This window comes from Xyrauchen texanus, chromosome 21, assembly GCF_025860055.1.
Source record: "Xyrauchen texanus isolate HMW12.3.18 chromosome 21, RBS_HiC_50CHRs, whole genome shotgun sequence".
Classification (NCBI taxonomy): domain Eukaryota; kingdom Metazoa; phylum Chordata; class Actinopteri; order Cypriniformes; family Catostomidae; genus Xyrauchen; species Xyrauchen texanus.
The window spans coordinates 29,667,829-29,679,266 of NC_068296.1; the positions used below are offsets into that span (position 1 = coordinate 29,667,829).

An 11,438-nucleotide genomic window follows, 5' to 3' on the forward strand; every position below is an offset into this window, starting at 1 on the left:
TTAGGGTTTGTCCATTACATCGTCATGGCAACAGTTGTAAAACTGATTTACACATGTGGTTAATAAGCGATTTTATTACACTACAATCAAGTTAACTCACATTTTGTTTACATTATGTAACTACTTCTGAACTAGTGAGTATTTGAACTTTACGAATAAGCGCCTCACTGTAATATATTTTACTTTTAATTTATTTATTTATTTTTTAAGAAAAGGAGGGGCAAGTCAAAATAGTTTTTAGTGGTAATCAACATTATGCCACAGAAGTTATCGATTGAACTGACCTCATATTGAACCTGGAAGGAACCTTTAATGAGAGAGGAGAGGGGAATCTTGACATGCGCAGATGACTTGATGGCGAACTAGGAAGTGTAATCGAGCTTGAAATATTTATACTGAAAAAGCAGTTACATTTTGGTCTGTTCTCACCCAAAACTAATGGATAATGGATCTTTGTCATATTCTAGTTATTTCAGAGGACATTGATTAAACCACTGGTGTTATACACGTATGGATTCCTTTTATGCTACCTTCATAAGATTTTTCTAGCTTAGAGCTGAAATATTCTTCTAAAAATCTTAATTTGTGTTCAGCAGAAGAAAGAAAGTCATACACATCTTGAAGTCATACACCCTTTAAAAAGGAATAAATCTGCTGTAATATTAAGAATGAAAACAGAAAAGCACAACACAAATTATAAACACAAAGTTTTTATTCCATAAATATTTAATAATATATAATTTTTAATAGAGAGTTGAATGAATGTTTTGCTTCAGTTGTTCAGGACTCAATGAAGGAGTCAAACTCTGAAGAGCTCTCAGGAAGTACTTCTGCTCCACACAGGAAACACTGAAACCATCTTCACACAAGGCTAAAAGAGCAGCCTGACAGAGACACACAGAGAAATATTACCAGCCTGATATAAAACGGCAGAGAAATGAAATCGGTATGGTCAGTTCTCATGTTTTACCTCTTTGCACAGATTTTCTAGATCAGCTCCAGAGAAGAGATCCGTTCGAGTAGCCAGATCCTGTAAACACACATCCTGATGAAGAGGAATATGCTCAGTGCAGATACGCAGCACAGCCAGACGCCCCTGAGATAAGAGAGAATCAAAACATGTGAAAATCTGCTGTATGATGTAGTGAACATTTTTGACACCATTTAAACCAGTGGGGAGTGTGCTGTGGGAGGAGACCGGTGGGTGTGGCTTAAGTTTGAGAGGAGGGGTTAGGTTTTGTGATTCTGAGAGTATGGGCATGGTCTAGGAGGAGACTTGTGGGCGTGGCTTATATTTGAGGGGAGGTTTTGTGTTTGTTAGAGGATGGCATGGTCTGGCAGGAGACTAGTGGGTGTGGCTTAAGGTTAAGAATTGAGGGGTGTGAATTGGGCAAGGGACTTTTGAGGCTAAGGTTGCATAGGTGTGGCTTATGTTTGTGGTTTATGAAAACATTATTAGATCTTGATAGGTTCTACGGGTTTAGACTCTTTGAAACTCACCTCAAGATCCGGAGGTGGTACATATATAATTTGGTCGAGTCGACCGGGTCTGAGCAATGCACTATCCAGAACATCCGGTCTGTTAGTGGCAGCCACAATCAAAACATCCTTGTTACGCAATTCCTGGAGTTCCATCTGAAACAAACCACATACACAGCATTAATATCAATTGAAAAATGATGGTTCAGTTTTAGCTCTACACACTAATATATATAAATTAGTATACAGTATATCTGAAAAAAAAGAAGCATTTTTCATTTCCCCATCCCATCATTTCTTATTTCTTTCTTTTAATTATGGGATTAAATGTGACATGGACAGGTTTTGTGAGATTCAACCTAATATATAAATTGTAACTCATCTGTAAATTAATAAATAATGAGGGAAAGTGTCTGTATCAGTGACCTGAAGCAGTCTGGTTTCCTCCTGTTTTCCTCCCTCGAATTGAACAACCTTTCTGTTACTCCGTCTCTCAAGGGTTCGAAACCCCACCCCATCCAGCTCAGTCAACAGAACAGACAGAACCTGCGACTGTACACTGTGAGAAGAACCGCTGTCTGCTCGAGAACCCACCATACTGTCAATCTCATCCAGAAACACGATAGAAGGAGCGCATGCACGTGCCTGAACAAACAACTGACACAGAAAGAAAGAGACAGAACAATTGAGCAGTTGAAAGCCCACAGAAAACCTGTGATTATTGCCGTTTATAACAGAAGCATGAAATCAGTTACTGTCAGTGCAGCTTTAAGTGTTTCAGACCTGTGCTAGTGTTTTCTCAGAGTCTCCCACGTATGGAGAGAAGAGTTCTGCCCCACTGAGGGAGAGGAAGGTGCAATGCGACGAAGAGGCGGCTGCTTTCACCAACTTGGTCTTTGCGCAACCTGGCGGTCCATACAAGAGCACTCCTTTGGGACGAGAAATACCCAACCGCATGAAAGCTTCTGGAAACTTCATGGGCCACTCGATACTCTAAACACACACACCAGACAGTGGTTAGTGTCTGTCCCTCACTCAAAGCTATCATATGACTTCAGAAGATTTGGAATATTGTTGTATGGACTACTTTTATGGTGCTTTTGTTTTTTAAAAACGTTCTTCTATCCTAGCTTAATATGCAGAGGCAACCGCAAGTAAGCCATTCATAGGTTAATTTTCTCGAAAACTGTAAACAATGTGCCTCTTTGGCGCTATAAATATTCCTGTGTTGGTTTTGAGATCCATTCGGTGGCACTAGTGTCACAGAAATGACAAATTACACACTTCAGCTTAAGATACTTTAATGATCCTTTTTGTCCATATTGGAGCCTGGTCACTGTCTGCTTTCACTGTATGAAAAAGAGAAGAGTGAACATTCTGCAAAACATCTCCTTTTGTGTTCCACAGAAAAAGAATGTCATACGTGTTTGGGACGACATGAATGTTATTAAATTACAGCATTTTCACTTTTTAGCTCAAGTAATTGTTTAAAACATGGCTAGCTGTTGTACCTGTTTGAGTTTGAGTTTGACATCCTCTAGTCCACCGATCTGCTCCCAGTTGACGGGTTTGAAGTCAGTCGCTCCAATACTGCTCCTTAGACATGACGGCTGCACCTGCCGCAGCGCTCCGGTGAAATGCTGCATCTCTACAAACTCAACTGCTCCTTCCTAAACGACAACACAGCCCAAACATTTGGATGGAAATGGATCTTTGTTAATTTTTTATACTGTAAGTATTTATTAATGTTGTAAAAATGCAAGATAAACTCAAGTCACTTACCTGTGAATGTTGCATGGCCTGCAGCGCTGCCTCCCTGCTGAGTGCACTAAGATCTGCCCCAACATAACCACAAGTCATTTCAGCAACAGCGCTCAGATCTACATCAGAGGAGAGCGGCATTTCTTGACATACACACTGCAAAATACTGCGCCTCTGCAGCAACGAAGGAACACCCATGATCACCTGTAGAACAAGTGAGATTGATCACCTGTGAAACATTTTTTTCAATGTTAAAATACTTTCTCATATCTTAGCCTTTCATGCAGACTAAAGCTGCAAACTTATGACAAAAATCATAATTGATGATTGTCAACTGGTTGGTTTGAACAATGGAGGACTAAGGAGACAGCGAAGCAGGTTTTGAGGTCAGTACTTTAATTTGGGGTTTTCGGTACATACGACGGTAACCGCCGTTAGAATGAAACATTAACATAAAAGTAGCACACTCGGGCTGTTGTGCTTTCTGGACACTCTCTCTCTCGACACTTAGCGTTCCTTAAATTTCTCTCTCCGAATCACTATAACAAGACACAGGACCAGGTGACAAGCCTTACTGCTCTCTCTCTCTCTCTCTCCCGCAGACCAACACATGACCACGCCCCCCATGCCACAATGATTATCTCCCTTGATATTCCAGTTAATTTAAATATAGAATTTACATAAAGATACTTCATTTTGGTGGATCAACTGCATGCTGCATGTCAGCTACACATTCAAAACAAGTCAAGAACGGAGTTTCTGAATGACTGTAATGCAGTTTTATACATCTCGATTATTTATTTGATTAATTGTGCTGCTGTAATGAAAACCAATGTGGTGGTATTAAAATATTGCTTGTTGTGTTTGAGCATCACAACCAGCCCAACACTGCCTCAACCAATGGCTTGAGTTTGGGGTGGGACTATCTGTTTTTCGACCAATGAAAGATGAGTGTTCGGGAAACCAGTTTGAACACAATCATAAGGGCACCTTCACACAAGAGTTTATGCTGCAAATTCATAGATTTCAACAAGGTTGGTGCGTTGGATTTCTGGAGGGAAACATGAGGGTTTGTGATAGTGACTCTCCATCATGTGACCTAGAGTTGAGATCATTTCAACTTTTACTGCAATACACTCTGATGTAGGCATGCGTTGACCAATGAGAATCTCACAAAGGTGGAGAAATTGAAAAAAAAACTCATACATGCGGTGCATTCTTTCCCTATCAATTGTTATGTTTCTCTGCCAGGCTACAAAGACAGGTTTTTATAGAGGGAGATGTTTTTATTGGTACATTGTTGAAAAGTAATATTTTATCTAGGTCAATTGTTTTCAAACTGAAATGCCTCTTCCCTCTGTTACACAATGTCCTTTTGCCAAACGCTCTGTTGAGCTTTTCCTAGTGTGTAGATGCCCTTATGCTTGCAATTCCATTCTGTGTGATGTTAGTGGTGCAGAAATGACACACTTAAGAGAGTGATTTGGTGACCTCCAACTTTTGGTGATAACAATCAAAATGCAGTCTGACCATTTACACCCAGAATTACCTCTCTGTCGAAGCGCCCAGGTCTCCTGAGGGCCGGGTCAAGAGTGTCCGGTTGGTTTGTAGCTCCAATAATGACAAAACCTTCATCGCTACCGATGGCATCCATCAGTGTTAGCAGCTGAGCGACTAGCCGGTTCTCTGGTGCACTGCTGCTCCCTGTTCGCCTCGGACACAAAGAATCGATCTCATCAATGAGCAGAACGCACGGACACTCCTCCGCTGCATCCCGCGCCTGACCAAATATTCGCCGCAGGTTCTCCTCACTCTCACCGGGTCTTGAACCCAACACTTCAGGCCCATTTATGGTCACTAATGTGGCCCCAACGTCTTTAGCCAAATAGCGCACCAGCAAGGTCTTACCAACGCCGGGTGGTCCGATCAACAGCACCCCCCGTGGGCACGACAGTCCCAGCTGCCCCAGCGCCTGCGGGTAACGCAGAGGGAATGTGATTATTTCCTTTAGTGACGCGCAAACATCCTCCATGCCACCCAAAGTGAGCAATGACATCTGTGGCTGACTCTGGTATTGTTTAACAGTCTGTACCACACTGATGTCCACACGAGTTTTACCTGTAACCAGACCAGCGGTATGTGAGCCCGAGTTCACCTTTTCAACCAGCACAAACCTGATCTCAGTTTTAGCATGATAAAGTTCCACTAAATGACCCTCGTGAACATAAAGACCATTTAGCAGTTCATTCAGTAGCTCCTGAACACTCCGCTCGGAAACATCTCTCTTATATTCTAGACTTTGCACGAACACTTTCACACAGAGGCAGGTGAGTTTGGGGCAGGTTAAAGGTTTTATTTGTGATGAATCAACCATGACTCCATTAAATGTTATTTTACTGAGGTCTGGTGTTGCACACTGAGTGCTAAACTGCAGGTAACCCTCTATGAGGTCTTGACGTGGCCATGCGGTGCAGAGACATGTCCCCTGATGTACCCTGATCAGAACCGGAGAGCCCAACCGTAGTTTTAACCTGGTCATCAGAGACGGGCCCATGCGACAGTGCTGTGTGTCCAGGTCCATGGTGTCCAACGGTAGAACTCTTACACCCTCCATTATCGTCATCTCACAAACCCTGAAAGATGAACAGCAGTTGAAATTTCACATTTATAAATCCCAGTCTAGATTTATAATAAACTATAACTGTGGCAACTTGCAACACTTTAAGAAAGCTGTCAAACACACACTTCAGCTACTCACGTGCACAACACAGGGGCGCAAAACAGACATAAATGAGTAACAAATAGAGGTGTGAACTGCACACACATACCTATATATCTATACATCTATCTGTATACACGTATATAGCCTATATATACACACCGTCTGGACAAAAAAAGTTACACAATCAAATATTTAATTGGACCACCTTTAGCTTTGATTACGTCATGCATTTGTCGTGGCATTGTTTTGACAACCTTATTCAATGGCAACATTTACTTCCATCCAGAGTTGCATAAATTTTTGGCCAAGATCTTGTATTGATGACGGGAGAGCCGAACCCCTCCGTAAAGTCTTCTCCATCACAGCACATCCCAAATACTTTCAATGGAATTAAGGTCAGGTCTCTGTGGTGGCCAATACATGTGTGAAAATGATCCCTCATGCTCCCTGAACTACTCTTTCACAATTTGAGCTCAATGAATTTTAGCATTGTCATCCTGGTATATGCCCGTTCCGTCAGGGAAGAAACAAATCCATTAATGGGATAACCTGCTCATTTAGTATATTCAGGCAGTCAACTGACTTCATTTTATTGCAGCATAACATTGCTGAGCCTAGACCTGACCAATTGAAGCAACCCCAGATCATAACACTGCCTCCAGAGGCTTGTACAGTGGGTACTAAGCATGATGGGTGGCTTGCATCATGAGCTTCCCTTCTTACCCTGATGTGCCCATCGATTTGGTATATGATAAATCTGGAATCGTCAGACCTTTTTCCATTGCTCCACAGTCCAATCTTTATGCGCTCTATGCTCTCTAGCAAACTGAAGTCATTTTTCTGATTAGCCTCACTAACAAGTGGCTTTCAGCTGTTTGGTCCCAATCCAAAAGTTCTCGCCGCATTGTGTGTGTGTGTGTGGAATAGAGCCGAAATGATTAGTCGACATTATCGACATCGTCAACAATAAAAAAATTGTTGACAAAATGTTTTATTGTCGAATAGTCGTTTGATGTCATTTAACGTAACATGAGATCACATTAAACTGTAATGATGATTCGTGAGAGCAGCACTGCAGCTCGCACCTGACTGATGAGAGGAAGAATTACACAGATCACAGTCCAGATGCACTCCAAACTTTCAAACAGCTTCATCTTATGTAGATCACAAAGTATGTGGGAATTATACAAAAATACCAAATAAGTAAATACAGAAGCACTCTCGTTGTGGAATAAGTCTGAGCTCTTTATAGGAAACACCCCGGTGTTACGTCTTAAATGCAGTTTTAATGCGTTATAGCTTTATTAAAGTTCAAATAGCACCAAAGCTGTCATTGCTGCAGGTGGAGGATTTTTTTGATGAAGTAGTTTAAGAAGTACTGAACATTTTCTTCAAATTGTAATAGTACTTTTTCCACGTTATTAATGTCCTGACTATACATTGTGATCAGATGAATTCCACTTTGGTGAATGAAAGTACCAATTTCTTTCCATAAGAGCAAAATCCGTACATTATTTCAAACTTTTGGCCACCAGTGTGTGTGTGTATGTATATAAACATTTCTGTACATAGCTCACCAAACAGCCTAAGTTTGTGTTTATGAAGGCTATATGTACACATAAATGCTAAATATGTGCATGTAAATATACAGTATTAATAATTTTATATATGTATTAATGCTATTACTACATTTATGAATGCTTTGTAACTATTAATGCAATTCATATTCTTAATCATGTCAGTAAATCCTCAGCGCATTTTGTTTATGTTCCGCTAGACTTGAAATCCATTACAATCTACATCACTAGATGCGTAGTTAGTAGCAGTAGGTGATTGACTTGAACAGCCTAACTAACAACATTTACATAAGATCATATAGTAACCAACACTGGATTTTCTTACCACCACTCGAGTACATTTATGGGATTAAATGTGTATTCCGCGCTGCAGTAAATTTACTGTACCAGCATTATCAACACATGGGCAGTCAGTCTTCTTCACTGCCGCGTCTGCAGATGAAAGACACACAGCGACACCTGCTGGAATGGAATAATATTGACAAAGCAGCAAAACAACGAGACAACTGACAGGAAAAAAGTAAATGGTAATAAAAAAAAACACGAACATCAAGCATACAATAAAACAAATGGAAACTATAAAATAAACATTCAACAAAGAAAGAATGAACAAGTTTAGTCACGTCACGTGCGGTGTATTCAGATTAAACCAGGTTTATTCACCGTAGGCCTACAACGACTCAACAAATGTTGTCGTCCATAGAGAAATTGAGATGTAAAGCTAATGCTGACGGCGTTAGTGAAGGTGAAGTTCAGAATAACTACTGTTCATTTTAGAGATTCAAACATGAAATTGATGAGCTGCAAAACGACACTGAATGAGGTTCTGTCTGATAATTTGGTCAGTCCAGGGGTGTTAAATACCTGTTTATTTATACTTTTACAAGTTAGTCCTGAACTTTATAAACTTAAACTGAGTTTTAAGTGTATACAGTTGTTTGGATTAAATCTCCACTTGTAACGCCACCATTTGCCATTTGAATCACATGCTTTGCTATTTATAGTTTGAGCAAGTGTGGATGACATAACAGTAGGCTACAATGAATGAATGTGAATCCCATCTGTGTGTTTGTGCTGCTGTGAGGTGCTTATAGGTAAAAACACTGATTCTCCTCAGGTCTGTGCTGCTGTTTGCTCATGGAGATGTTTGAAGACAATTTGGATACTCCAGTTGAGTGCCTCATCTGTAGATCTGCATTATATGACAGATTAGAGTGTGTAGAGATGTGATTTAGACAATATTAGTAATATTGTTTTGATTTGTTTAACATTTTGGTCATTGCATTATTCCGATACTTTTAGTTGTGTTATTTGAATTTTAAGGACTTTGTTCTTATTCTAAAATGTTAAAAGTAATAACTATAAAGCATGAGTATGTGTGTCCAAACTTAGAACTGATACTCTTCATACAAAGCAGTGGATATGTTAACTGCTCTAACTGGTTACCATTTTAATACATACTCATCTTTGCTAGTCCATTTTAAATGGTCCTGCGGTGTGACAAAATTATATATATATTTTTTTTACATTTCCGTTTAAGCAAAGAATTGTGGGTGCCCACGAAGGATACACCTCATGCATCCTCTGAATTCCCATGAAAGAAGGTCACATTCGAAGGCTGCATTCAGAGTGTCCTACTCTCTTTTCTGAAACGAGACAGCCTTGATGACGTATGCGGCCGACAAATGAGACCTCAGGAGGACGCATCCTTCCAAACGAGACACAGCTGACTTTTTAATTTATATATATAAAAATGGCTTAGTATATCTTAATTATGACTTTTAATGTCATGAATCACTGCAAATCTAATAATTATAACTTTCCCATAATTCTGACTTAGTATCTCAATTAGATACTTGAATGTAATAATTCTGAATTATATTCTCATAAATGACTCAGTACCTCATAATTCTGACTTTTTATTTCTTTCTGATTAATACTTTTACTGATTCAGACACATCAAGTCAAGTGGTTTTTATTGTCTTTAATAACCATACAGTTAGTACAGTACACAGCGAAACAAGACAACGTTCCTCCAGGACCATGGTGCTACATAAAAACAACATAGGATAAACACAGGACCACATGAGACTACACAACTAAATAAAATACCTATATAAAATACCTATATACCTATATAAAGTGCACGTGCAAACATGTGCAAAAAGTACGGGACAGTACAATGAATTTCTAACAATGAACAGGACAATAGGCACAGTGAGAGAGAGAGAGAGAGAGTGCAGCGCCGACCAGTACACAGTAGTGCAAAAGATGACAGTTTCTAAAAACTTAAACATATCATACTATGAGATAGTGTTCTATGCACATAGCAGTTATTGAGGTAGCAGACAGTTATAAAGTGACAGTAATTAAAGTGCAACTCAGGACGTGTGTGTGTGTCAAACCAGTCTCTGAGTATTGAGGAGTCTGATGGCTTGGGGGAAGAAGCTGTTACACAGTCTGGCTGTGAGGGCCCGAATGCTTCGGTACATGAAGAGTTTGTGTGAGGGGTGTGTGGGGTTGTCCACAATGCTGGTTGCTTTGCGGATACAGTGTTTTTTGTAAATGTCTTTGATGGAGGGAAGAGAGACCCCGATGATCTTCTCAGCTGTCCTCACTATCCTCTGCAGGGCTTTGCGGTCCGAAACGGGACAAGTCCCAAACCAGGCTGTGATGCAGCTGCTCAGGATGCTCTCAATAGTCCCTCTATAGAATGTAGTGAGATGCTGTTGGGCTTTCTTGGTGATAGAGCTGGTGTTGAGGGACAGGTGAGGTTCTCTGCCAGGTGAACACCAAGGAATTTGGTGCTCTTGACGATCTCCACAGAGGAGCCGTCGATGTTCAGCGGAGAGTGTTCACCTTGTGCTCTCCTAAAGGCAACAACCATCTCTTTTGTTTTGTCCACATTCAGGGACAGGTTGTTGGCTCTACGTATGTCCATTAGCCGCTGCACCTCCTCTCTGTATGCTGACTCGTCGTTTAGCTGATGAGACCCACCACGGTCGTGTCATCGGCGAACTTGATGATGTGATTCGAGCTGTGCATTGCTGCACAGTGAACAGCAATGGACGGAGCACACAGCCCTGGGGGGGGGGCCCAGTGCTCAATATGGTGGTGTTGGAGATTCTGTTCCCGATCCGGACTGACTGAGGTCTCCCAGTCAGGAAGTCCAGGATCCAGTTGCAGAGGGAGGTGTCCAGGCCCAGCAGGTTCAGCTTTCCAATCAGGTTCTGAGGAATTATTGTGTTGAATGCTGAGCTGAAGTCTATGAACAGCATTCGAACGTATGAGTCCTTTTTGTCTAGGTGGGTGAGGGCCAGATGGAGGGTTGTGGCAATGGCGTCGTCCGTTGACCGGTTTGGATGATACACAAACTCCAGTGGGTCTAGTGAGGGGGGCATGAAACAGTAAAAAAAAACATATATACACAGAATCAAATTTTAACCCCATAATTTGCAGAAATGTACTCTTGGCATTTTCTCAAACAACTTTTTGAGGTATCACCCTAGGATGCTTTTTAAACCGTATTGAAGGAGTTCCCATCTATGCCTGGAACTTATTGGCTGCTTTTCTTTATTATTCGGTCAAAGTGACATTCCATTGATGCAAAAGTTTCTTGCATTCCTTGAATTGATCATGTTTCTCTCTTGTTGAGTTTGCCAAGTCTGGGAACAAGAAAATGCTGTGTTTTTTCCAAGAAAGCTTTTCTTTACTCCTTGCCTCGAGTAACACAAGATCTTTATCGGATGATCTCAGAAATTTGGCCAGAATTAATTGGGGTCTGCCTCCCTCCACGAATCTCCAAACTGGAACCCTGTGAGCTCAGTAGGTTTCCAGCTTATGGCCTGCTGTATCGAGCAGATTTGGAAAGAGCCCATCTAAGAATTTCATCATATCCT

General features: G+C 40.9%; 1 protein-coding gene across 1 annotated transcript; it reads right to left on the reverse strand.

Annotated features, from left to right (window-relative positions):
* Positions 1–723: 723 nt before the first annotated feature.
* spata5l1 (spermatogenesis associated 5-like 1) lies at positions 724–7,964 on the reverse strand. Its single transcript, XM_052152694.1, has 9 exons — positions 7,865–7,964; positions 4,790–5,873; positions 3,262–3,444; positions 2,991–3,149; positions 2,263–2,472; positions 1,906–2,136; positions 1,501–1,635; positions 971–1,096; positions 724–884 (listed from the first exon to the last, which is right to left on the reverse strand). Exons 2-9 carry the CDS (start codon positions 5,861–5,863, stop codon positions 744–746), a joined length of 2,259 nt encoding a protein of 752 aa, XP_052008654.1. The 5' UTR covers positions 5,864–5,873; positions 7,865–7,964; the 3' UTR covers positions 724–743.
* Between the last annotated feature and the right edge of the window lie 3,474 nt (positions 7,965–11,438).